The sequence below is a fragment of the Globicephala melas genome, chromosome 14 (genome assembly GCF_963455315.2).
Source record: "Globicephala melas chromosome 14, mGloMel1.2, whole genome shotgun sequence".
Taxonomy (NCBI): Eukaryota; Metazoa; Chordata; class Mammalia; order Artiodactyla; family Delphinidae; genus Globicephala; species Globicephala melas.
In genome coordinates, this window is record NC_083327.1 from 31,055,596 (window position 1) to 31,081,753 (window position 26,158).

Genomic DNA, 26,158 nt, shown 5'->3' on the forward strand with positions numbered 1-26,158 from the left:
AGTTACTTAACCTTCTGTTCCTGAGTTTCCTCATCTCTGAAATGATTGTTCTGAGAATTAAATGACTTCATAATGTAGAGAGCTTGGAATATACTTGTCACATAATAAGTGCTCAATAAATGCTATAATTATAAGCTTGTTACTTGGAAGTGTGGAAGTAACACAACAGCAGAGAAACGACTAATAGTTGCTCTGGGGAGCAGGAATAAGAAGCAGGGAAAATGGGACTGGGACCTAACATCTCCCTTATGTCTTATAGCAACACTGTCCAAAAGAATTATGATGCAAGCCAGTATGTGATTTTTAGGTTTCTTACACTTAAGTAAAATAGGTGAAATTAATTTGAATAGTGTTTTATTTAGTCCTATGTATCTAAAAAATCATCATTTAAAACATGTAATCAATATAAACAAATTAGATATTTTACATTCTTTTGTTTTGTACCAAGTATTGAAATCCAGTGTGTGTTTTTACATTTATAGCACATTTCAATTCAGACTAGCCACATTTTTAGTGTTCCATAGCCACGTGTGGCTAGTGGCTATCTCACTGGACAGTGCAGCCTGTGGTAATATTTGATGTTTAGAAAGAACACACATCATCAATGGCTGCTAAATCACAGAAAGAGACAACCAGCCATTATATGCCTCCTGATAGGAGATACTTTATACAGTAGTCTATAATGGAAAAAAAAAAATTTGAGCCTGAACCTGATCAAGCTTTTGCATTCAATTACCAATTTATAGAAATACAGAGAAGAAAAGAACATGTTAAGTAGCACCTCAAGGATACACTCAGCAAAATACATATGGTGGGAAATTCTTAGTGGACAAGCAAACCAAAATGGGGAATTTTTTAAATGAAATAAGGGAGAAATCCATGAATTTTAAAAGATTTATCAATGAATTGCATGTGTGGTCTTTATTTAGATCCTACGTAGAATTATTTAATAACATTTATGATATTGAGATAACTGAAAATGTAAACACTGGATATTTGATATTACAAAATTATTTTGACTAACTCTTTTGGGTACAGTAAGACTTCTATTGGGTTTTTTGGGGGTTTTGTTTTGTTTTGTTTTTTAAAGAGCCATTATCTCTTAGGATTACATACTGAAATAATTATGGACAAAATGATATCTTGTATTTGCTTCAAAATAATATGCATGTTGGAGGAAGTGGTGGGAGTTTAGATGAAATTGGCCATGTGTCGATAATTGTTAAAGTTGAGTGACAGGTATATGGAGGTTCATTACAATATTTTATCTACTCTTGTATATGTTGTGTTGAATTTTCTACTTAAATAAGAGGTTGAAAATAAAACTACTAGGCATATGTATTTTCAAAATAAAATTTTTTTAGAAATATAGGTAAGCTTAAAGGAAAAATTAGGGTGAAGTCAATGATTATAATATATAATCACTCTGCCCTTCCAACCCAAGCCCAATCTTAATTCCTTCAGACCTGAGGAGAGCTTTTTTTTCTTATTTCATAAGCCTAGGAGACCTACTTCTGTCATTGGTACTGACTTTATAATCTCTCTTTCCAGCTTATGTGATACTATCCACAAGGAAGCAGAACTGTAAAAGTCTGGTTATAAACCATTTGAAATTAATTACCCACTTGATAAACTATGAAGGCTTTAATACTTATCCAAAGGAAGAAAGACTCAGAAGACAACATAAGGCAGATTCAAAAAGATAAATTCAAGACATTAGTCAATATAGCTGGAGAATTTACTTTTATTCTTGCAGTTTTATACTAGGAAGTCAACATTTAATAATCCATTGTTCACAATTGATTTATAAAAAATTTTAATTCTTAAATTGTACATCAATATCCTATGATTCCAAATCTTATTTATCACTCTCCTTCAAGTCTGAAGAAAATGATCACGTAATTTATTAACTTCCACAGACAGCACAGTCCCACTGACATAACATTTAGTCTGAAGTCCTACACTCATATGAGAATTAAGAATAGCCAGTATCAAACTGGCCTGCAACCTGATTGTGTTCCTGGCTCAGGATACCTGTAGTAAATTTGTAAGTCCACACTAAGACACAAAAATAAACTAGGGTGTGTATGTCATATAAAAAACTTTTCACAGTAGAGTAAAAATAACATTAAAATGTTACCAAATTTCAATCATATTACGGTGTTTTATCCAATTCGCTTTCAAAATGCCTGATTAACTGAATTAAATGCAAATAACTTTGTATAGGATTTTTTTTTATGTTTGCCCAGCATTTCAAAATGGTTATGGAATATAACTTTTAAAATGTCAAAATATGCTATACATATTGCACTTTTCTGCTAGGCTGGGCTAGTATCCTCCATGGCAAGATACCAAAACTATTGAATAAAATACGCTTTAAAATCAATAGGTACTTGATTAATTTCCCTGAAATTATCATCATCATTATCAAAACCTTCCAGGATTTTGTAAGATTTGATTCCTTAAATACAGTTTCAAAGTTTAACTTAAGGAGGGAAAAAAAAACCCTCATATATTTGACTTTTTATTTCCTTTTTTGGTCGCTCAATGACCAAAGAGAATTTTAAACAAATTATGCTTCATCTTTCCTGGCTTAATAAAAAGCAACAATTTCTATTATCCAAATTAAGAAAAATTATACTAATCAAAAGCTATTAACTTTCAAATGTCTATGTATGTCTGTCTGTAGGTCCCCTTAGAACCTTTCCAAACTTTCATAAACAATAGATTTTAATCAATCATGTACTAGAATCAAATTCGGTAAGGAAAAACTTATTTTGCAAAAATAAAATCACTTCCCAACATGCTTGACAGAAACAAGCTATTCATTTTCATTTGTGTTCCATTGCAGACATTATTGAAATCTGTCCAATGGTTTATTTCCAACTGGTCCACTACAGAATTCTTCGGAATGTTTTAAGATTGGCTGTAGCTAGAGTTCTGACTTCCATTTGGACCCTGCTCTCCTTCACTGTTCAAGTGGGGAAGAAAGAGATTTTACACCAATTAAAAGACTCGTTTTCAACACCCTGATAAACCTACTAATTTTTAAAGTTATTCCACGCTACAACTCTACAAAACAAAGACGTTCCCAATTATAAGACACAGATGTGGAAAAATTAAAATCCAGAAGACTAACATTTGGTTTTATGTTTTTATTCTTATGTAACTTAGTGCCCTCACACATAACAAGCATTCTGGAAGTTAGTGTCCATTACACTCCAAAATTTAAATTAGGGTATGGGATTTTGTTGTCATTACAGGTATCACTCAACATAGAGATTAGAGCTTCTTCTAGACAAATTTCCTATAAAATTAAATCGTACATAGAAAATCTTATTCCTACTAATTATGAAAATCAAGAAGTGTTCTTCCAAAAAAAATTACTGTCCAAAGGCGTAATAAAACCATACGTAAGTACAGCAAATCTTTATAATTAAAAGTCAGAAAGAAATATGGTAATTTCCTGGAAAACGCTGAATATTTAAAATAAAAACTAAAACTGAAGATACCAGTAACTGTGGCAATAGGATTATTGCCTTATCTTGTCCATCATCATCTTGCAGCTTCAGGCCCTGCCACTAGTGAAGAATCACTCAGGGAATTTCTGCAAAAAATGCATCCAAAGGCAGCTGTTTGAATGACTGCCTTAAACAGCTCCTTGTATAAGTCAAGTATTAATTTTTTCCAAATGGTAACATTAACATATCAGATCTACAAATCTATCTTAATGTTATATAACTTATTTATTTTTCTTAATAAATGATTAAGATGGGTAGCATTTCTTTGTTTCCCTTCTGACCTTTTTTCCCTACCCCAAACGATCTGATGTACAGTGAGAGCTGAGAACCACTGAACTTAAATGAACAGATCCTATTAAAAAAAACAAAACAAACAAAAAACACACAAAAAAACCCACCACAACAAAAAAACCTTTTTAGGACAAGTGACTCATACTTAGCAAAATTATGTTACTGTTTGCAATGGATCTTTGAGTCACTCAAAAGCCAAAATTATTTATTTACCTTTACAATATCAGATCAATCATCTATGTTTTTGAAAAATGCTACTGAAATTTATAAATAGGATAACAGCCAGTAGTGGGGGGAAAAAGTCAAACTGACATGGAACTACTACAGAATTCTTTATCCCTGAATTTTAGATGAACTTGCCTCTCTCTGTTCTGTTTAAATTTATGTACAGTATATAATCATATGTTGAGGGATACCTGTAATAGACCTGCCATTGCATTAGGAAAAGTTACTTAACAGATGATCAGATTAATGTATTTTTTTAAATGAGACGTTCTCAATCTATCAAGTCACAAATTAAGAAAAAATATGTCATGAAGTTTTGGAAGAAATTTTACAAAAACAAAACAACATAATCTATGAAAAATTATGATAATGCATATGAAATATATAATTAAATAAAATCAATAACTAAAGTCTACAAAGTACCTGTTTGGAGGAGGTTTTGGTTTCGGCATCTTACTAAGAATAGTTGCCATCTCTTTTCTCTCATCAAAATTCTTCCACTGCTCATACAGTTTTAAAATAACCCTGATTATTTCCAAAATCTAGAAGAAAATATTTGAAAAGTTCTCAATGGCAAATTATCAAGCAACATTTAGCATACAAGGAACACATATCATATCCTAGACATCCCTTAGAAAACCGTGAAAAGATAGTCTCTATCCTTCAGATTAGGTTAGACAATCCTGATAAATGTGAAAGCATATGTATGCTCAGTCTATCCTCATCCATCTCTGTAGTTGGTTTCCTTCTACCTACTGATAGCTTAAACCAAAACAAAATAGTGAGGTACTAGAAATAGAGGTCTAAATCATGAAAGAGTATGTCACTATAGAGTACACTCCTCTAATACCAATTGTTTCAAACAATTTAATGGGAGGTAGTGCACAAAAGACTGTTTTGATTCTCTACTAACTACTTTGCACATGAGTTAAGGTGCTCAAAAACCGGCAGCTATACAAATCTCTCAAATCCAGTTTCCAAATTAGCCCTTCTTCTGCATCTGAGTAGACCTAACCTTGGATTGATTCTAGAACATTTCAGCAGAAAAGGTAGAAGGACAAAAATCACTTTGTCAGGAGACAGTCTGTGTTACAGAAGTTTACAGTAGTCACTAGGTAGCTTTTAAAATAACCCTGGCAATTAGAGGTGACTTTGCAACCAATCAAACATATATTTACCATTCTGTTTAATCCTAAACTGAAGAAAAATATAACCTAAATGGTCAACATCAGTTCTTCTTGCCAACACATTTCTTAACATTTCTTTACCAAAAATATTCTTAGCCTGGCTAAGAATTTTAGGCTCATGGTAAGTAAATATGACATTAACTTTAAAATGTTCAAGTTATATTCAGTTAAGGGAATCTTAAAGATTACCTTCTCCATATCCACAGAAAGCTCAGCAAACCACTGTCTGGCATCTTTCTGCTGTACAACACAGGCTACATGCAGGCAAGCTGGAGAGAAAATGAGACACAAAGGTCCATGTTTAACTGCAAACATGGAATGTATGGACTCAGAACAAGATATTCACTTAAATTTTATGTGTATTTTCTTATATTCTTTTTAAAAATTATATAGATTCATATAATAGTTACCACTGACCATCCCATCAACTTAATCTCACAGGGAGGAAAAGTTACTGGGCTATATATATACTAAGGTCCTTACACCTGCTCTCACTGTGAGCTAGTCATGATGCAGGTGCCTTGAGAGGGCACGTCAGAGAGGAAGAAGTCCACTGAGGAAATCAGAGCAGGGAAAGGATCCCTGCATAGCAGTACACAGTAGTGGTCAAAATGCACCCAAAAGTCAGAGTGACAAAACAAACAAACCAAAAAACCAGCCAATCAATATACTGATAAATTTCAACACTACTGTGTTTTGGTATTTCAATTAAAAGCAGTGTTGCCTCTGCTTTTTAAAGTTATTAGCGAATGATGAAGTTAGGTGAAAACTGGGCACCCTAGTACAGAGTTTAGTGTTGTAATCAAACAGAGCTGAGAGAAAAAATGTAATGCACTGCATACAATGTAATTATATACATTACTTACAACATAAACTAACAAAGATAGTGAAAGAGCCCAAAGACAAGAGTCTACATCATAAATTTGCCTAATATAATTCCTCCCAAGCAGCCTGCCTACCTTGATCCCACACAAGCTTGTTAAATGTTATGTTCCCTGGTCTGGTTACCCATATGACTTTGCTAAGAATGACATTCTAGGCAAACAGCAACTCAAACGTGCATGAACATTCTGGTTGCCCCAAGTTAAAGAAAGCTATAAAGTAGGGCTTAGGTTCAGGAAGGATTGAGAGGCTAAAGGACAAATTATAAAAATAGGTAATAAAAATACAGTGGAAAATGCCACGACAGGGCATACATAGAGTAAATTAGGGAAAGAGACATCCTAAACCCAGACTGAGGTGATGCAGAGAGTGCGGAGTTGGGGACGGTGTCACTAAAGAGATGATATCTGAGCCAAGTCTTTAAAAAAGGTGAGAGTGGGAGCAGAGAATGATATATACATGAATGGTAAAAAGAAGCTATGGATTTTATCCAGAAGTTGGGAGGAGCACTGAAAGATTTTAACTGAAGCACAAATTCTGCATTTTAAAAAGCTCTTTCTAGCTCAGAGTTTCTCACCCTTAGCACTACTGACATCATGAACTGGACAATTCTTTGAGACTGCCCTGTGCACTGCAGGATGCTTAGCAGCATCCCTGGCTTCTACTCACCAGATGCCAGTAGCATCCCACCCCAGTTACAACCAAAATCATCTCCCGACATTGCCAAAAGTCCTGTGGGGAACAAAATTATCCCTGGCTGAGAACTGCTAGCCTTGCTCAAGTGTGAAGGATAGACTGGCTCTCCGAGAACAGGGATGCTGGAGGCCAACTAGCCAGGATGGAGACTGCTGTGATAACCTGGATAAAAATGAGAAGGTGGCTATGAGATTACTAAAGAGTGCGGCACAACAGGTGTTGGTTACCAACTAGATGTAGGTATCGAGGAAGATGAAAGAGCCTAACTACTGGGTTTCCAACTAAGGCAACTAGTGCTATTCACCAACATAGCAAAGACATTAAAAAGAGTATATTTGGGGGCAAACTGATGAGTTCAGTCCTAATCATGAGTCTGAAGGCCAGTGAGATGCCAAAGGAAGCTATCCAAAAGGCAGAGATTGATATAAAGGCCAGTTCAGGAGCAAGATCTTGGTTAAATAAAGAAATTTAAATGTTTCAACACATAAGAGATAGCAGAACCCATGGGCCTCAGTGAGACTGCCTGGGAAGAACAAAAACAGCAAGGATGACAAAGATGTGGCACATGGCCTTCCTACCCATGCAGATCCCAGTATTCCTTCCCACTGAACCCAGATGACACTTCAGAATCCTTCCAGGGAGCCTCCAGTACTACAGAAGTATAACCTATTTACCACCCCTCATGTAAGAAGGTGGAGAAACACTAACATTTAAGGGGTAACTGAATAAAGGGAAACCAACAAAAATTAGTCTGGACTGGTAAAAGAATAGGGGGAAAACCAAGAAGACAGAGTCATAGAAATGAATACAAGACAGAAAGGGAACAGAAACTAACAAGTGCCTAACATATGGCAAGCATTATTTAAAAGATAACTCGTTTAATTCTTGTAACAACACTATACTGAGTTTTTAGTACCCTCCCCCAGTTTTACAATTAAGGAAACAAACTCAGAAAGGTTAGATAATTTTCCCACGATTGTAAAGAAAGGAAAGTTTAAACCTAGGACCATCTGTTCTAACTCATGACAGTACTGCCTTCCACAGATAATAGAATGGTGGCTAACTTTCCCTCTAGCAAGGCATTAAGGACCACAAAAGGCTCCTTTACTTGACTGCTGAGGACCTAATTGGGCTCAGGAAATAAAAGACCTAGTTAATTTATATAAGTTACAACTAGTATTAGAAGGCTTAATTCCAAACTTCTCCCGCTAAACAAACAAAAATGTTCTATTCAGACACTGGTTAAAATTATTTTAAACGATTTCAAAAAAAAACTTACCAAAAAAGGGGGGTGGGGGGACAATAATCCTGATTTGTGATAGTTGCAGTTCATATTATTGAAAGTTCACATGCAAGGAATAGTCTATTACTTCAAGGAACATAAAAACATAAAGTACAATAGGGTGAAATTTCTTTTAGGATGACCTAAATAGGTATACAACAATTTAGCTGCTAAAGGTACACCACATTTACATACCTAAAGCTATCATGAAAGGAGGATACAGTAGGCAAAGATCCGTTCTGTAGGTATCATTCACTATCCTCCTATAGAAATGTAAATCATATTATTACTGAAAGCAGAACTACCTCATATGACTGTACATTACCCTCCAGAGAGGGCCAGATTTCCCATATCTGTATATATTTATATCTCTTTTATATTACCGTAACACAGATACAAAGGTGAACAACAAAGGAAAAAGATGGATACAGGAATGTGACAATGAATAAGCATATTTTAATGAATAAAATTACAGCTAAATATATTTAAAATTTTAAAACCTCACAATAAATTTTAATATAAGATAAACATTTTTCTAATTTCCCAAAAATTAGAAAATCAGATAGGAAACCAGAAATTATACAATGAATTAATATATATGTTGAATACCACCAAAAATATTCTGATTATTTTAAAGATAACATTTAATTTATTTTACGGAAATATAGTTGAAATCAATGTTGTGTTTATTTCTACTGTACAACACAGTGATTCAGTTATACATATATTTACATTCTTTTTCATATTCTTTTCCATTATAATTTAAAGATAACCATCTTAATTTTCATGTAAACAGTGTTTTTCATAAGAATCAAATTTTATTGGAAATATTCATCAAATAGATAATTTAAAGATCTATCATTTTAGCATTTATACCAGTATAGTTATTAGAATTCAACAAGCAGATATTTCACTCAACATAAAATATCTTGGGGCACTAGTTTAATTACTTTAAAAATACTAAACTTCATATTTAATTGTCAACCTTCCTAGCTAATAACATGTTACACTATGAATAACTTCTGTTCTAATTACCATGCAAGGGGAAGCAACATGTCTTCTTGGCCCATGTCCTGCACATACTGGAGCAAAGGTCTATAAGGATGATACACTATCAAGCAACAATCCTAGAAACAGTTTAAAAAATGTGTATGTATAAAAACAGATTTATTATAACACAAAAACCTTACCATTACCCAACTGATTTTTAATTGTGTATTTCAAAATGTATTTTTCTAACTCATGCTTGCTTCCCTCTTATTGTCTTAAGCAAGCAGTATGGCAGCCCTAAACTCTACTGTAATAGTGAAGGCAGTGCTCTCTCTGAAATATACCTTGGTAAATCGGTTGGCAGTCAGTCAGCATCCATTCCCTTAGAGACTCAAAGTGTCACATCTGCAACACACTGAAACCTCTTATTAGCCTATAAATCCGTAATTCCCAACTGGAGGAGCAGAATTCTGCCAAAGACATAATCTATCTTTAAATAACACCACACACATACACAAATTGTGCAAATAATTTACAGTGGTTTAATGTCCTGACTGGTTTGCTTGTAATCCTCTTATTATAGTTACTATAGAACAGAATAAATTTCCCATCCTAAGTAGTATATACAAACTATTTTACAGGCTTCCAAGAGCATATAGGTGATGATGCCACTAGGTACTATGATTTACCATCACATATCACTTGGGTGGTTTTAAAATGCACCTCCCTACAATTATTTCTTTAAATTTATGACTTCACTAAATTTGAAAGTAAGTTTTACTCTATTAATCACAAGGAAGAAATATACTTACCATTAATTCTAAAAGATAGAATTCACATTCTAATATCTGTTAAAAAAAAAGATTATAAATGTCAACATGAAACCAAATTAGATGAGTCTACTTAGTCTAACATAAGAATGTAATTAGGATTTATCAAAAATTTTTACTAAAATTTTTTTAAATCAAGAAAACACAATAGCTTATATCAGAATGAACATATGCTATAAACAATTACTTGTTACACAATGCATGCAACTGTGATTATGAAACATTTTAATCCTTGTAAGGAAAAGCCAGCCTCATGTAAGTGTTCTTATTACTTATTTTTATTTAAAATAATCCTGTATAAGCTTCAGATTTTCCAATATACTTCCCACTCAACAAATGCAAAAATGTAATTATCTCTACTTAACTGTTATTTTTGTTATATTACAAATTAATAATAGAAGAGAATACTGAAAATGAAACAAAAATACAATTTAAATAGAATGAAAAATCCCTTGCAAGGTGGAAAAAGAAAAACATGCCTATTAAAATAGCAATAGAAATGCATCTTCTAAAATAATGTAAAATTTCAAGTATGTTTTTCATTCTGTTCCATTATAGTAATTCTCAACCCCAGCTGCACATTAGTAGCCACCTGGGAGCTTTAGAAAATACCAGTGTCCAGGTTTCAAGCCTGAAAATTCTGATTTAGTTGATCCAGAGAGGCCCTGACATCAGTATTATTAAAAAAGCTCCCAACGTGATTTAATGGGCACCCAGGGTTGATAACCACTGCTACAAAGTATTTTTTTAAATGGTAGAAGCACTTTAGCTTTAATTTAGAAATAAAATCCATATTCTCGTAGAATCTGAAACTGCCATTTCTAGGAGACTATTCAGTTTATTTTAATATAAAATGTTGCCAGTTTACATACAGCTTTAACAAGTAGTTTTATTTTTTACAATATACTTACATGATTCATCCTATAAGGAAATTCCTTTGGAAAGGCATATGAAAATCTAGTTTTCACTGCAGAAAAAAAAAAAAAAAAAACTTAAACTGAGGAAATGGGGAGTGAATAAACACAAAACTTCTTTAATACAATGTAAAATATTAGAGGTAGAGCTAAATCATTTTTAATTTTTAGTAGGAGCTCTTGAATATGATTAGGGATGCAGATTTTTTTGTTTTCAGGCAAAGGGAAAGACTGAGTGGCAAGAAGCCCTAGGCCCCCATCTATATTACAATTAGAGAGTTTCAATGATATATTTAATATATTAAGAAAGAGTTCTGCTGCTTAAAAACTAAAGGAAATGGAAAAAAAAACCACTGGCTTTTATCATTTCTAAAATCTTTCCAGCTCTAGAATGGTACTGCTCTATTTAGTAATTTAGCTTAAAAGGAACATGGGTTATACATGTGTTCACAAGTATATATATATATATATATAGATATATATATATATGTTTATATTTGTAAATATATACAGTTGACCCTTGAACAACACAGGTTTGAACTATGCATGTCCACGCATACACCGATTTTTCCAATAAATAGGTACTACATGAACCAAGGTTGTATATGTAGATTTTCCAACTTTGCAGAGGGTCAGGGGGTCAGCACCTCGAACCCCTGTGTTGTTCAAGGGTCAACTATATATATAAATATTGGAAGGATAATACAACCAAAAATTGTTAACAGTAGTTATCTCTGAGATTTAAGGATTTTTACTAATCTGAACTTTCTAAGCTTTTTATAATAGGTATTTCTTTACCAAAAGACATATTTTAATAAAATCATGAATATATGTGCAAAGGTCTCTAGGACTTTCTTCAAACCACACACAAATATATACACACACACTCTTAGTCACTAAGAAAGTACAAACGAAAAAACTGTTAATTAATCCTCTATCTCCTCAAAAATGGTAGGAATTAACTATTCTAACAGCTAATTTAGATAGGTAACATTTGCCAAGATTTGAAACCTAAGCCATTTAAACTTGACATTAGGAAATTTCTACTTAACCTTTCCTTTCCTCTCCTTTTAGTTAATTTAAAAATGTACCCATCAAGGTTACTGAGTTTTACAAATCCCCCCCCCTTTATAATTTTTTTATTTTTTGGCCATGCTGCATGGCAGCAGGATCTTAGTTCCCCAACCAGGGATTGAACCTGCACCCCTGCCGTGGAAGCACAGAGTCTTAACCACTGGACCACCAGGAAAGTCCCCACAAATCCATTTAATGTAAGCAAGATATGAAGTGTACAAGCAAAACAGGTACTTACATAATGTTAACCAATTAACAAGGTAAAATTATCTCTGTATATAAAGCAAATCTACATCCCTAACCCCTGGACCTTGACACCTAACTTACTGAATTAGATTTTACCTGATGCTGTCAACTTCTCTCCTATTCCATGATAAAATTGCTCTGCGTTTTGATTTTCTACTTCCTAATCCTTTTCTTCTGACCTGGAGGAAAATGCATCTCTCCTCTCTATTGCTACCCCTACCACTTGTACATTTGCTTTCATCTACTCAACTGACAGTCAACATTTTTCCTTTGCACCTTTAACCATTCCTCCTCCAATAAATCTGTCCTATCACTTACTAATACGCTCAAATTTCCCTTAAAAGCAAAACAAATGAAACCTCTACCAAATTATATGCCTCTACTTTTTAAAAGTAAGACTCTTGAGTAGGCTGCCATGTAAGAACACACTGAGAGGGAGGCTGTCTGGAGGCCAGGAAGCTAATCATGGCCAATCAAGGAACTGATCAAGGCAGGCACTTTGATCTTGGACTTCCCAGCCTCCAGAACTGTGAGAAATAAATGTCTTGTTTAAGCCACCCAGACTTTGGTGTTTTGCTATAGCAGCTGAAGCAGACCAAGACGCCCCCTCACCCAGAATCCTGTTATTAACATGTTACATTAGTATGGTACATTTATTATAATTAATGAACTAAGATAGATACATTATTACTAACTAAAATCCATAATTTATTCTGATCTCCTTAGTTTTTAACCTAATGTCCTTTTTCTGTTTTAGGCTCTCTTTCAGGACGCCACATTACATTTACTTGTCATGTCTCCTTAGGTTCTGTATGCTGTGACAGTTTTTCAGACATAACTTATCTTTGATGACTTTAACAGTTTTTAGGAGAACCAGTCAAGTATTCCGTGGGTTGATTCCCTATTGGAATCTGATGTTTAATGACTGGACCAGGGTTTGGGGTTTTCAGAAAGAAGACCACAGAGGTGAAGTGCCATTTCATTATATTACAGCAAAAGTACATACTATTAATGTCATTTATCATTGTTGATACTGACTTTGATCACCTGGCTGAGATAGTGCTTGTCAGGTTTCTCCACTGTAAAATTATACTCCCACCTTCTTTCATAATATACACATTAGAAGAAAAGTCACTATGCATAGCCAACACCTAAGGAGTAGGAATTTATGCTTCCTCTACTTGAGGGGGGAGTTAGCTATATAAATTATTTGAAATTCTTCTGTATGGGAGATTTGTCTCCCCCCCATTTATTTATTTACACTATCATTTATTTATATCAGTATGGATGCATGAATATTTATTTTATACTTGGGTTATAATGCAGTATTATTCTTTTTTATTTTCTTGCTCAAATTCTTCCAGCTTTGGCCATTGAAAGCTCTTTCAGTTGGCTCCTATATGTCTTCGACATACCCCCATTAATGAGGGGTTTGGTTTTGGGTCTTTTTTTTTGGTTTTGTTTGTTTGTTTTTTGCGGTACGCGGGCCTCTCACTGTTGTGGCCTCTCCCGTTGCAGAGCACAGGCTCCGGACGTGCAGGCTCAGCGGCCATGGCTCACGGGCCTAGCTGCTCCATGGCATGTGGGATCTTCCCGGACCGGGGCACGAACCCGTATCCCCTGCATCGGCAGGTGGACTCTAAACCACTGCACCACCAGGGAAGCCCTGTTTTGTGTTTTTTTTTGAGTACTTACTTACTTATTGGCACTATAAGATGCTCTACGTCCACCTTGTATGTTTCCTGCCTGATCACAAACCCAAAGGTCTGGTTTTTTTATTTGGTATACATCTTCTATGCAGCAAAAGACACTATGCAGCTCTCTTTCTTAAAAGGTGTCAAGTCTCAAATTTCTATCACTGGCTTCACATTTCTAAGAGGATGTTCTACTGATACATTTACACTCAGAATGTTGAAGAGTAAATCTAATTCTTTTCAGAACCAACTCATTCTCCTCTTCCAGTACCACCTTCACCTCCCAATGCCCAGGTATGAAGCCTCAAATATCATTCTTTCTTCACCAAATTCTATTTAAGCCTTTTTGGATTCATCTAACAAATCAACTTTTCCCACTCAAAACATTCATTACATCCTCTGTTACTCTCTTATGCCACTTAGTTTCTTCTGTATTAATATTTGTATATTGATGTCTTATTTTCTTGTCCTTAAATTCTTTGTTTTTATATCCACCACTGCATCCAGTATGGTGTTTTCTAGTGATAATGATGCTGTTGTTGATGACAATGACAGTAACCGCTAGTTTACTGAGTATTATGAATTGAATTATCGCCCCCCACACCCACCAAATTTACATGTTGAAGCCCTAACCCCCAATGTGGCTGTTATTTTGAGACAGGGCCTTTAAAGAGGCAATTAAGGTTAAATGAGGTCATAAGCATGGGGCCTTAATTCTACAGGACTGGTATCCTTACAAAGGGAAGAAACACTAAGGATGCACACACACAGAGAAAGAGCCAAAAGAGGACACAGCAGTAAGGCAGCCATCTGCAAGCCAGGGAGAGAGGCCTCAGGAAACTTAACTTGTTGACACCCTGATCTTGGACTTCCAGCTTCCAAAACCATGAGAAAAGAAACTGTTGTTGTTTAAACCACGCAGGCTCTGGCATTTTGTTATGGCTGCCCTAGCAAACTAACACACCGAACAAAGCACGGTTCTAAGAGCTTTATTGATATTAATTTATTTGATCCTCACAACAACCGTATGACATAGATGTTATTAATATCCTCATATAGCAGAGAGATTATATTTTGCTTAATTTGTCATGTCAAAAGCACTGGGGCTGAAATTTGAAAACTAAGCTGTCTGGGCAATATAATACACTGTAAAATTTATGAAATAAGTAAAATAGTCTACCATAAAGTTCCCTATTCATTGGTAAAATGAATATGAGTGTGCCTTTTAGCCTTTGCATGAGAAATAAAAAACAAACCTTGGTAATAGGTATTTTACATTTTCAAAAATATACACCTTCTAAAAAATCTGGAAAACAGAGACTAAAGTAAGAAGAAAATAAGGCACCTATAATCTACTCAGAGATGAGCACTGCTAACATTCTGGTACATTTCCTTGCAGTCATTTTTCAATTTTTTTAATAATTTTGATTTTCCAGAGGGCAATTCAACACTTCACCAATGGGATATATTTGACATATTAAATTCTATGGCAAAACTGATTATTACTCTTCTATCCTCAAAATAAGATAGGACATGAAAAAGATTGAATTAGATTATTACACTCCTTTCAGAAAGGGAAATGACCCCAAAAACACGAAATTCTGGCTCAGAAACTTAATACAAAATGCCTCTGCCTCTTCTGTGTAAGATCACAGAAGTAAAAAATAATAATTTTAATTATCTTTTGTTAGGTGATATCTTTTTGCTTAACCTATGAAGATGGAACACAGCATAATATTATTACCTTGTGTACAATACTTTACGATTGCTACTTTACAATGTTATTTCCTTTAATGCCATGATTCATAGGCACGTAAACCCCATGTTTGTAGGTAAAGAACTAAGGCCAACAGGTAAAGCAACTTGTTCAAGGTTATACAGCTGCTGCTTAGAGACAGAACTGGTGCTTAGAATCAGCTCTACGGACTAAAGAGTCAGAATATTTTTCTGTGCCATATTTTTCCATAAAGAGGGAAAAAACGCAATCCCCATCAAAGACATAATTACAATTGCTAAAGAAATAGTTTATTTCACCCACAAGAATGACACAATAGCTAGTTATTATGAAGCAATAAAGTACAATAAAATTGAAAAATAAAAATTCTTTCTTAACCTTATTATAAAATTAAGAGCCACAGAGTTGATGTTTTTGGCTCAATAGTTACTACCCGTTTTTAGCATTAAAAATAACGTCTTAGGGCTTCCCTGGTGGCGCAGTGGTTGAGAGTCGCCTGCCGATGCAGGGGACACAGGTTCGTGCCCCGGTCCGGGAAGATCCCACATGCTGCGGAGCGGCTGAGCCCGTGAGCCACGGCCGCTGAGCCTGCGCATCCGGAGCCTGTGCTCCGCAACGGGAGAGGCCACAACAGTGAGAGGCCCGCATACCACAAAAAAAAAAAAAAAAAAGTAATGTCTTAGAGATAATACTTTAAGTGGTTTTAAAATTTTTTGTATTTTAAAATTTTTAACCAAATACATTAGGCATAAAGGTGATCTCACCTCAGGAGATTGAATAGACCCAACTAATCTCTCATAGGTCTCATAAACTGAAAAACATCTATGTCCTATGGAGCTTTCTTTAGAATTACAATCTTAAAGCAGGATATATTTTTTGCACTTACATACAGAAGTAGCAGCAGAAATCAATCTTGTATTTGAGACTACTCCAAATTCCTAGAAAAAGAAAAGTAAACAAGATTAGGTACATAGTAACCCAATGAACCTAAGTATATCTGAGGTCTATTCAAAACAGAGCATTTCCTATGTTCCTCCGATGTTTGCAGTTAGCTACCTGAGGAATGATGTACTTAAATCTCTAAATTTATGACCTTTCCTTAAAAGTACTACACTTTAACACAAATGCTTAAATAATTTTATAATTTAATATTATTGGAAGATACCAAATTAGAAACCAGACCCTAAAGTGACAGTGCCAGTTTTCTGCACTTAAATTAGTTTCCAAGAGTTTTTAGATTCTACACTTAGTTGCCAGAATAAGTATTAAGTATGCTTCCTTTCAGTTGAACCTGGACTAACAAACAGGTACTTCAGGGGATTTAATAATAAAACAGTTGAATCTCTGAAGAAAATAAACTTTAATAACACCAAAAGAACTCAAAAGACCGTACAAACAATTATTTTTCTTTTTGGAACAGGAAGACAAGAATGATTAGCGTAAGACTTCGGATGTCAGTTCCCATTTCCTCTTTGAACTTAATATACTGCCACTGTAAAAATAACAAAAATTTATGAGGTGATCCACCTTACATACAGTCTCGTTTAATTTGATTAACCTTATAAAGTTATTAAAGGCTTCTTTTTTTTTTTTTTTGGCCGTGCGGTGTGGTGTGGCCTGTAGGATCTTAGTTCCCTGACCAGGGATCAAACCCAGGTCCTTGGCAGTGAGAGTGTGGAGTCCCAACCACTGAACCACTAGGGATTTCTCCAAAGCCTTAATTTTTAAAGCTGAAAAATCAAGAATTGGTTCCTTAGCCAACAGAAGAAACTAAACTGAATACAGTCTGTTCAAAAACCTTCAACCTGAATCCTTATCTAACTGTGTGTGTTTGTGGGGGGTGGGGGATATGTATGCCTGTGTATGTATTTATATTTACATTTAAACCTCACACCATAATAACTGATACTGAAAATTAAATGCCTGAGACATCTTCTTAAATGCCATTTCAATACAATTCTCACACAACTGGACAAAACACAGAAAGATTTGGTCATAGTTAAAGATTTTAAAAAATGGTATAACCAAATATGAAAGGATACATCTCTTTCCAGGAATAATTCTTTACCCCAAATTCTTAAAGGAAAAACTTTCACCTAATAAATCATAAAATAGGTTTCTATTCAGTAAATCACGTAACAAAAGATATTTAACACATAAGACAAATTAAAACTCCAAGTTAATCTACAAGAGTAGAAGTTTATAAAGATTTTGTCTTGGTTTCTCATACTGGTTGTCCTTCAGATACATAAAATTACATGGTAATATTTGGAAAAGCCACCCCATAATACGGGCCTTTTATAAACACCTTCTTTTCCATTAAAGAACTTAAAAACAACAGAGCTGGTTCTGCCTCCTTAAATTACCACTTACAATTAAATTACAATTAATATTCAGGAATACAATTACTAATCTAAAGACATCATCTAAAAATAGAAATATAATACAAAGGATTCATATTACTGAAGATTACACGGATTATTATGAAGACCAGTTAATAATATCGGCTATTATTATCTGGATTTAGCTGAGCTCTCTCAAAAATACTAAAAAGGTAAATAAGGTGAGCAGAGATTTGGTCTCAGCTGCAAGTTCCCATCTCTCTTCTCTCCCTCACCTAATTTCTCAACCCTCACTACCCAAACCATTCCTCGTTAGAACATATATTGCTATAGCCACCCCAATCCTTGCTTTCCCTCTTGCTTTCCCTATGGCTTGCTAGGCAGCCAATCATCAGGAGGCAGGAAGGGAAGACAGCAGAACACAGGAAGCATATGAAGGAGACGGAAGAACATTCTCAGGTTATAGTAGACAAGCTGTGGCATTCATGGAATACTTCTTACTGCCAAACAATAAATGTCTCAGAGGCAGAAAAGCAAAGCAGTTAAGAGCATGGGATTAGGAACTAGACTCCCAGGGTTTAAATACTGGCTCTGTCAATTATCAGCTATGTGAACTTCATTTCTTTGTGTCTAAGTTTCCTCACTTATAAAATGAGATTACAACTATGTAGCCCATAGTCTGTTATGAGGATTAAGTCATAATTTGTAAGAGGAGTCAGAATAGCACATGGTACATAGTAAAATGCTACATAAGTGTTTGTTAATTGAATATATAGAAATATGTATATATTTCTTTGATTTTGTATAAATTTCAATATTTTATATAAATCACCGTTATTATTTTTACACAGTTAATGTGAAAACTGGGGCAGATTAACCAATACACGTTGACTATACTTTGATAAAGAACAGAAAACTAGGACTTCCCTGGTGGCGCAGTGGTTAAGAATCAGCCTGCCAATGCTGGGGACATGGGTTCGAGCCCTGGTCCAGGAAGATCCCATATGCTGTGGAGCAACTAAGCCCATGTGCCACAATGAGTAAGCCTGCGCTCTGGAGCCCACGAGCCACAACTACTGAAGTCCGCACGCCTAGAGCCCGTGCTCCACAACAAAAGAAGCCACCGCAGTGAGAAGCCCACACACCACAATGAAGAGTAGCCCCTGCTCGCTGCAACTAGAGAAAGTCCGCGCGCAGCAATGAAGACCCAACAGAGCCAAAAATAAATAAATTAATTAATTAATTTAAAAAAAAAAGAAAACTATTTCATACCTCTACTTTGGATGCCAAAAACACACATGTAGGAGCCATTAATACAGGATCTATACTCTTCAGAGAATACCTAAAATATGATTAAACAAAGTTAAATGTCATTCATATAGAAAAACACATATGAAAATAGAATTCATATAGAAAACATTTATATGGAAAAAAATCAGGACAACTCTATGGCAAACACACGATTCACTTATATAAGGTTCATCAACATTAGATAAGAGTTTCAAATAAGCATTAACATATTTCCAAAATAACACAGCCCTACCTGGCATAGAATCTCTTAAAATAGACCGTAGCAGTGGCAATAACTTGTTGTCTTAATTTAAGATGTTCACCTAATGCTTGGATAACTAAAAGAAAAATAATAAAGTTAAATGTATTTGTGAAATCATTATATTAACATTTAACAATAACTTCAATGCAGTTAAATCATGACTATATTCATTTTTAACAAAGAGAAAAACCTTCACATGCTATAAAGCTCTACTTGGACCACAGTGGTCTAGTACTAGGATTGCAAATTTGTTAAAAAATATATAGGTATGCATAAACAATAACAAAAAAACAGAAACTGCCTCATGGTAAAATCTATTCTTGAATCAAGGAGGTTGAATGATAGGTATTTCCCCTCTATCTTCCAAGTATTTTCAATGCTCTTCATATTATTACTATTATTAGACCCCTATTAGCGTTATAACTACTGCTTAATAAAGTTTATAAAAAACCCAAAATGAATCCTCAAAACAACAGAGAGGTAGGTTTGCATAGAAGTGAACTGAGGGTGAGAAAGATCCTGTGACAAAGTTACCATGTGGCAGAGCAAGGATCTTTTAACTCTAAAACTCTTCCATCCAAAGCAAACTTGTAAGATAGGAGTGACCAATACAGGATGTCAATCCAAAGAATCATTTATCCTCAAAGTACTTTGCTGTAGCCAATCTTAAATTAGGTTTAATGATGCATTATAAAGCTTAGGGAGATTAATATTTTTAGACCATCTTGAGTGTCTCTGACACGTCAGATTCACAAAAGACTTTAAATCACTTTAAAAAAAGATATATAAGTTGTAAAAAGAATACACATGTAAATAAAAATGTAAGGTAGGGATTAAAACAGCTCATCACAAATTACTACAGAAAAACATTTTAATTCACAGGTAACCAACTGTACCAATTCAACCAATTAAAGAAAAACTTTACCATTTGTAAAAAATATCTGTAATTTCCAATACTCTTCTTCTGAGAGAAACTTTAAGTCCTTCTGGCGTTCCTTCAACAGATCTTGTTTATCCAAAATCCACTGCAAACTAGAAAAAGCAAAGATTCAGACATCCTACAGAAAATCAACTAACAAAGTTACAGGAAATATTCTAAGATTGAAGAGGCTGTTAATATTCTGAGAAGTACAAAATACAAGTAACCTTGAAAGACAATATTTTTCACATTTCTTGAAACTCTGACACTGAGAATTACCTAACTAATAAATGTAAATATGCCCTGAAAAAATTCTGCTCTAATCTTTTCTCTCTTCCTTCTCAGTCTATCTCTCCCCACCCGACCTCTGTCACTATTATAGTGTATTTCATTGACTTTAAGACTGAAATCAAGATGTATCTTCAGTGATGCCTAGCATTTTAATGGGCAGTAATGTTTACACTTTCTTAGTGATAAATAATGGTGAAACTGACACTGACTGACGATGCCTTAGATTTGAAGTATATCTTCTCTCAGATGTTCATGAGTAACTAGAGTAATATTCCTACTTCACAAGTTCCAATCATGTTAAAAGCTGCTTCAGGGCTTCCCTGGTGGTGCAGTGGTTGAGAGTTCACCTGCCGATGCAGGAGACACGGGTTCGTGCCCCGGTCTGGGAAGATCCCACATGCCGCGGAGCGACTAGGCCCGTGAGCCATGGCCGCTGAGCCTGCGCGTCTGGAGCCTGTGCTCCGCAACAGGAGAGACCACAACAGCGAGAGGCCCGCGTACCAAAAAAAAAAAAAAAAGCTGCTTCAAAATTTATTTTACCAATAGCCTCCACCTCCTGCCTAGTCTAGTCTATTTTTAAACAGACATGTAATTGACGTGATCCCCCAAAATATTCTGCATCATGCTTTTGTCACTCAGTATGTATTGGAAGTTTTACATCAATGAATTTGTTATTCAGCATCCTTTTAAATTGCTGCACAGCATTATGGATGGATCATTATTTATTTAGTTAATTCCTGTTGATGGGCATGTAAGTTATCTTTTTCACTATTACAAGTAATGCTTTAATGAACATCTTTGTAATTCACCCTTGTGTATTTGATTAATATTTGGAATCATTTCCTAGAACTAATGGGTCAGTTTTGCTGGTAATTTTGATATGCATTGTCAGCTTGCCTTCCACACCAATTTCCATTCAGAGGAGTGACACATAAGGGTGTCTTAAAATACTTAACCCTACAGGTCACTGCCAATCTTTTAAATACTTTACAACTTAAAGGCAAATTAGTATCTCACTGTTTTTTTTTTAATTTACTTCTAAGGTTAAACATTTCTCCATGCCTTTATTGGTCAAATATAGTTCGTACATCGTAACTCTAACATGACCATTTTTCTAATGGGATGGTCATCATTTTATGATTAAGATAATCTTATGATCTAAAATTTGTGCATTATGGATAAAAGAATCATTTCTTTGTCAAATATGCTCTAGACATTCCCCAAGTTTAGCATGATCTCTCAGTATTTAATGATTTGCAATGCAGAAATCTGAATCACGTATTTATTCAAATCTATATTTTACTTTGATTTTGTGTTTGTCACACATGGGAAGGCCTTCCCTGACACAAAATGATTTAAAAACAAAATTCCCTCATATTTTCTAATAACCTTAAGGCTTTTTTCTTTCAATTTGTGATCAATCTGGAATTTAATACAGGGTAGAGTAGGGATCCAGCTAAATGTTTTGTTAAATGGTTATCCAAACGTCACCAAAGAATTTCAAGAAATATAATTCTGTCATTATATTTGGATCTTCTTTATAATTTCCTATTTTTAATTTGTTTTTCTTGTTCCTATGCCATCCTTTTTTTTTTTTTTTTTTAGTTTTTATTTGGCTGCACCAGGTCTCAGCTGCCGCACACGGGATCTTTGTTGCAGCATGCAAGATCTTCATTGCAGCATGCAAGATCTTCATTGCAGCATGCGGGATCTTTTTAGTTGTGGCATGCAGGATCTAGTTCCCTGACCAGGGATCGAACCCAGGCCCTCTCCATTGGGAGCGTGGAGTCTTAACCACTGGACCACCAGGGAAGTCCCTGAGATGCTATTTTAAAACATAAAATTGAGTAATTAAAAACTGGTATGGGGGCTTCCCTGCACTGGTGGCGCAGTGGTTGAGGGTCCGCCTGCCGATGCAGGGGTCGCGGGTTCGTGCCTCGGTCCGGGAGGATCCCACATGCTGCGGAGCGGCTGGGCCCGTGAGCCATGGCCGCTGAGCCTGCGCATCCGGAGCCTGAGCATCCGGAGCCTGTGCTCCGCAACGGGAGAGGCCACAGCAGGGAGAGGCCCGCGTACCGCAAAAAAAAAAAACAAAAAACAAAGTAGTAACTCTCTGGTAACTTTGTTTTGGCTTTCAAATTTATTTTGAAAATGGAGATAACCCAAAGGTATATCTGCGATTATTTACTTTTCTCATTCCTAATTTTGTATTTCTGTATCGTCCCTTTTTTCCTTTATTCAGCTAGCATAGTTTAGTCTACCGTTTTGGTTTTCCCTTCCAAAGAACCAGCTCTTATAATTTCTGACTATTTTTTCCCTTTTAATATATTAATATCAGTGTTAACTTTATTAAGTCTGCTTTCCATAGGTTTATTTCACTGTTTCCTTTTAATACTCTTAAGTAAAATATTTAATTTTTATTCTTTTTCAGTTATTCAAGATGTTTTCTTATAAATTTGGCTTTACCACCTCCTATAGACATGAATATATATTGATCTCATTATGTTATTTCCTAGATAATATGTAACTGTTTTCAATTTCCTTTGATACAATAAAGTATCCAGAGTTGCTTTTGTAGTTTTAATTTTTGTTACCTGTTCATTACGTCAGTCGTCAGTCGACCAGCAAATGTTTAGTGTCCTTCTAGCTTTACTGCATCACGATCAAAGAATGTGTTGTGTTCTACTTTAACTTTCTGGAAAATACTAGGATTCTCTCTGTTCCAGAATTATCAATTTCTTCTCCACAGTCATTTTATGTTTTTAAAAAGATAAATTTCACAAATATTTAAAATTTTTCCTCACAGCATGCAGTATGGAAGATAAACCAATTAACACCACATATCACCAAATTTAAGATTACACTGATTGGGTTTCCCTGGTGGCACAGTGGTTAAGAACCTGCCTGCCAATGCAGGTTCAAGCCCTGGTCTGGGGAGATCCCACTTGCCGTGGAGCAGCTAAGCCCGTGCACCACAACTACTGAGCCTGCACTCTAGAGCCCGTGCGCCACAACTACTGAAGCCCGCGCACATAGAGCCCGTGCTCCGCAACAAGAGAAGCCACCGCAATGAGAAGCCCATGGACTACAATGAAGAGTAGCCCCCGCTCGCCACAGCTAGAGAAAGCCCTCGCTCAGCAACGAAGACCCAATGCAGCCAAAAATAAATAAGTAAAAGAATTTATTAAAAAAAAAAAAAAGATTACACTGATTGTAAGACTCACCATTATTTCATATGTTACTAAGAAAAAAAATTGTCATGCTCATAGCAGAAATGTTAAAATGGGCAATTTAAAGCCATGAAAACAGCATATTTCATGTCAATTTTCCTCTTTCACCAAAATCACCTAAAACAATGGCTTTCATAATCTTTTTGTTTTTACTGAATTGATTGTCTTGTCTTCCATATTTGTCACCTTTTGCAGATGAGGGACTCCATGATTCTCAAGGGATCTGAGTAAGACAAAGTGGCTCCTTCCTTCAGGGCTATTTGAATTGGGAGGCAAGGACAGTTTTCCAAAAAAGCACATTTAATATTATAGTATTTTATATTTGAAAAGTGAAAAAACAGTTGGTTTTATAAAATAGATCCTGGCCCCCTTTTGATAAGCCGACAGTAAATGAAAGCATAATGAAAATGCTTATCAAAAGGGGGCAGGATCTTTTCTTTTTTTAAGTTGAAAAAGGGCTGTAACTTCTGATAATCAACAGCTAGCTACCTGTCAATTCTCTCAGCTTCTTTCAAAGTTTTCCAGAATACCTATTCTTCACTACCGAAATTTTCCATATTTTAATTTTGCCCAAGCAAATATTTCAGTGAATGAACACAGTGCAAAATAAAAATATGATCAGAAGTGAAGCTTCTATAGCATCACATCTCCACAGGATCACTTATAGCAAGAAGAAAACCTGCTTTTCAAAGCCCATTGTTTCTTTTTTCTAGTGCAAAAGGCTAAAAAACCGAATGAACAATATAGGAATCCATCTTCTTCGCACTCAAAATTTAGTTACTAATGCTCTCTTAACATTAAAAATTATTTACACTAAGATATCATCTTTATAAGGTTCTGTTCATCTTTCAAGTATACAGTGTACAGCCTACCCAAAGTTCAACTAGTCCTATCACCCACCTTCCTACCTGCTTAAACAGATGTATTTAGGGAGAAATGTTTTCAATATTACTCTAGCTCTTCCATGGTATTGACAGAAACAAAAATTCATGAAAAAACGTTAAAGATATTGGCAATGTCCCTGGAAAATACACTTTTAAAACAAAATATGAGACACAGACTAACGAAATGGACAAATGTTGAGAGCAGTTGTCCTACACCTTACAAACATAAAACTCTATCTAGGTTTAAGGTAGTGGCAGAAAGCGGTTCATGAGCAGAAACAAGCCTGACTCCCTCCTCTCCTCGGAGTAATATTAAATCCGCACAAGACAGAAGATGAATGACAAAAGATTACGATGCCGACCAACTTTAGAAATACCAGGCAAAAGCGAACCACAACTGTCCTGAAGAGCCAGCCTCACAGTTCTACACTGTGTCACATTTCCCATACCTGTGCCCATCCCATCCCAACCCTCACCGGCTCCGCTCCTCCTTCCCCCCACCACCCCCCGGCCTAGCTAAACCAAGAATCAGAAGTTCAACTCCCGAACCTTCCTTCTCCGGAGACTGAACCCCCTTCCCTCCCCGCAAGAGATTTTCCCCCCAACGAAACCCGGCCAGGGGGCGGGGTAAGGGGAGTCGTCCGAAAAAAGCTCATCACGCTTCCGGCCGCCGCCGCTTCCCGGGAGACTCCGCGGCGCTCGGGACATGGGCCGGGATCCAGGCCAAGGGGAGTCGCAGGCCCCGTCCACACAGCACCCCCAAGAGCCAGCCCCGGACAAGAAAACGGAAGATCACTTACTAGTGGGAGCTCTGCCAAAAGTTCCCTGCCATGGAACACAGCTTGCCCTGATAAAAAAGCACCAGCCGGCGGAGCGGCCCGCGGAGCGACCATAGACCCAGCCCTCCCGGTAACCGCGCTCCTCGATCTGATCTGCACGGCTCCGCTCCGCGGCGGCGACGGTGAGAGGAAGAGGAGGGCACCCTATTCTCCTTGACGCCGGCCGGCAACACTCTACTGTGTAAATCAGTTCCTATGCATAAAAGTTCCGGCCCGCCCCGCGGTAGCGGAGGAAGCCGGCGGGAAGGAGACAGCCCTTGGGAGCCCTGAGAAAGGAGACGGGAACTAGCTCCCAAGAAGGCTCGCGGCTGTCGGGAGGCTCTCGCGAGAGTTTCGCGTGGGTTTCGGCCGGGACCCCGCGCTATTCGGTCTTCTGCTGCAGCTCCAATTCGTCGAGAAGGGATGAAATGGGGAAGGCTGACGCCGTGTTCGGGCTTTTATTATTGCGTGGTTGCAGGCTTCCAAAGCAGCACAATGGCTTTGTACTAAAATATACGATTTCCCGACTTCATTTCTTCCTCCTGTGTTTGGAAA

General features: G+C 36.0%; 1 protein-coding gene across 2 annotated transcripts; it reads right to left on the reverse strand.

Moving 5' to 3' along the window:
• Nucleotides 1-1,726: 1,726 nt before the first annotated feature.
• Nucleotides 1,727-25,846, reverse strand: CCNC (cyclin C). Of its 2 annotated transcripts, none has more exons than XM_030882978.3 (12): nt 25,586-25,841; nt 20,387-20,493; nt 19,453-19,537; nt 19,182-19,251; nt 16,454-16,505; nt 10,816-10,871; nt 9,887-9,922; nt 9,120-9,211; nt 8,280-8,347; nt 5,414-5,493; nt 4,461-4,579; nt 1,727-2,971 (listed from the first exon to the last, which is right to left on the reverse strand). In XM_030882978.3, exons 1-12 carry the CDS (start codon nt 25,615-25,617, stop codon nt 2,917-2,919), a joined length of 852 nt encoding a protein of 283 aa, XP_030738838.1. In that variant the 5' UTR covers nt 25,618-25,841; the 3' UTR covers nt 1,727-2,916. The 2 variants fall into 2 exon arrangements, with proteins under 2 accessions (XP_030738838.1, XP_030738837.1); XM_030882977.3 differs by lacking the exon at nt 1,727-2,971 and adding an exon at nt 2,990-3,607 and having other exon boundaries at nt 25,586-25,846.
• Nucleotides 25,847-26,158: the final 312 nt, after the last annotated feature.

Excerpts from the sequence above, each read along its gene's own strand:
- CCNC (XM_030882978.3), bottom strand. The coding sequence starts at position 25,617 with ATGGCAGGGAACTTTTGGCAGAGCTCCCACTA. Across the intron at positions 9,923-10,815 it reads TTCCTTATAGGATGAATCAT|ATATTAGAATGTGAATTCTA; the intron begins GTAAGTATATTG and ends TTTTTTTAACAG. Across the intron at positions 9,212-9,886 it reads TCTATCTTTTAGAATTAATG|GATTGTTGCTTGATAGTGTA; the intron begins GTAAGTATATTT and ends AACTGTTTCTAG.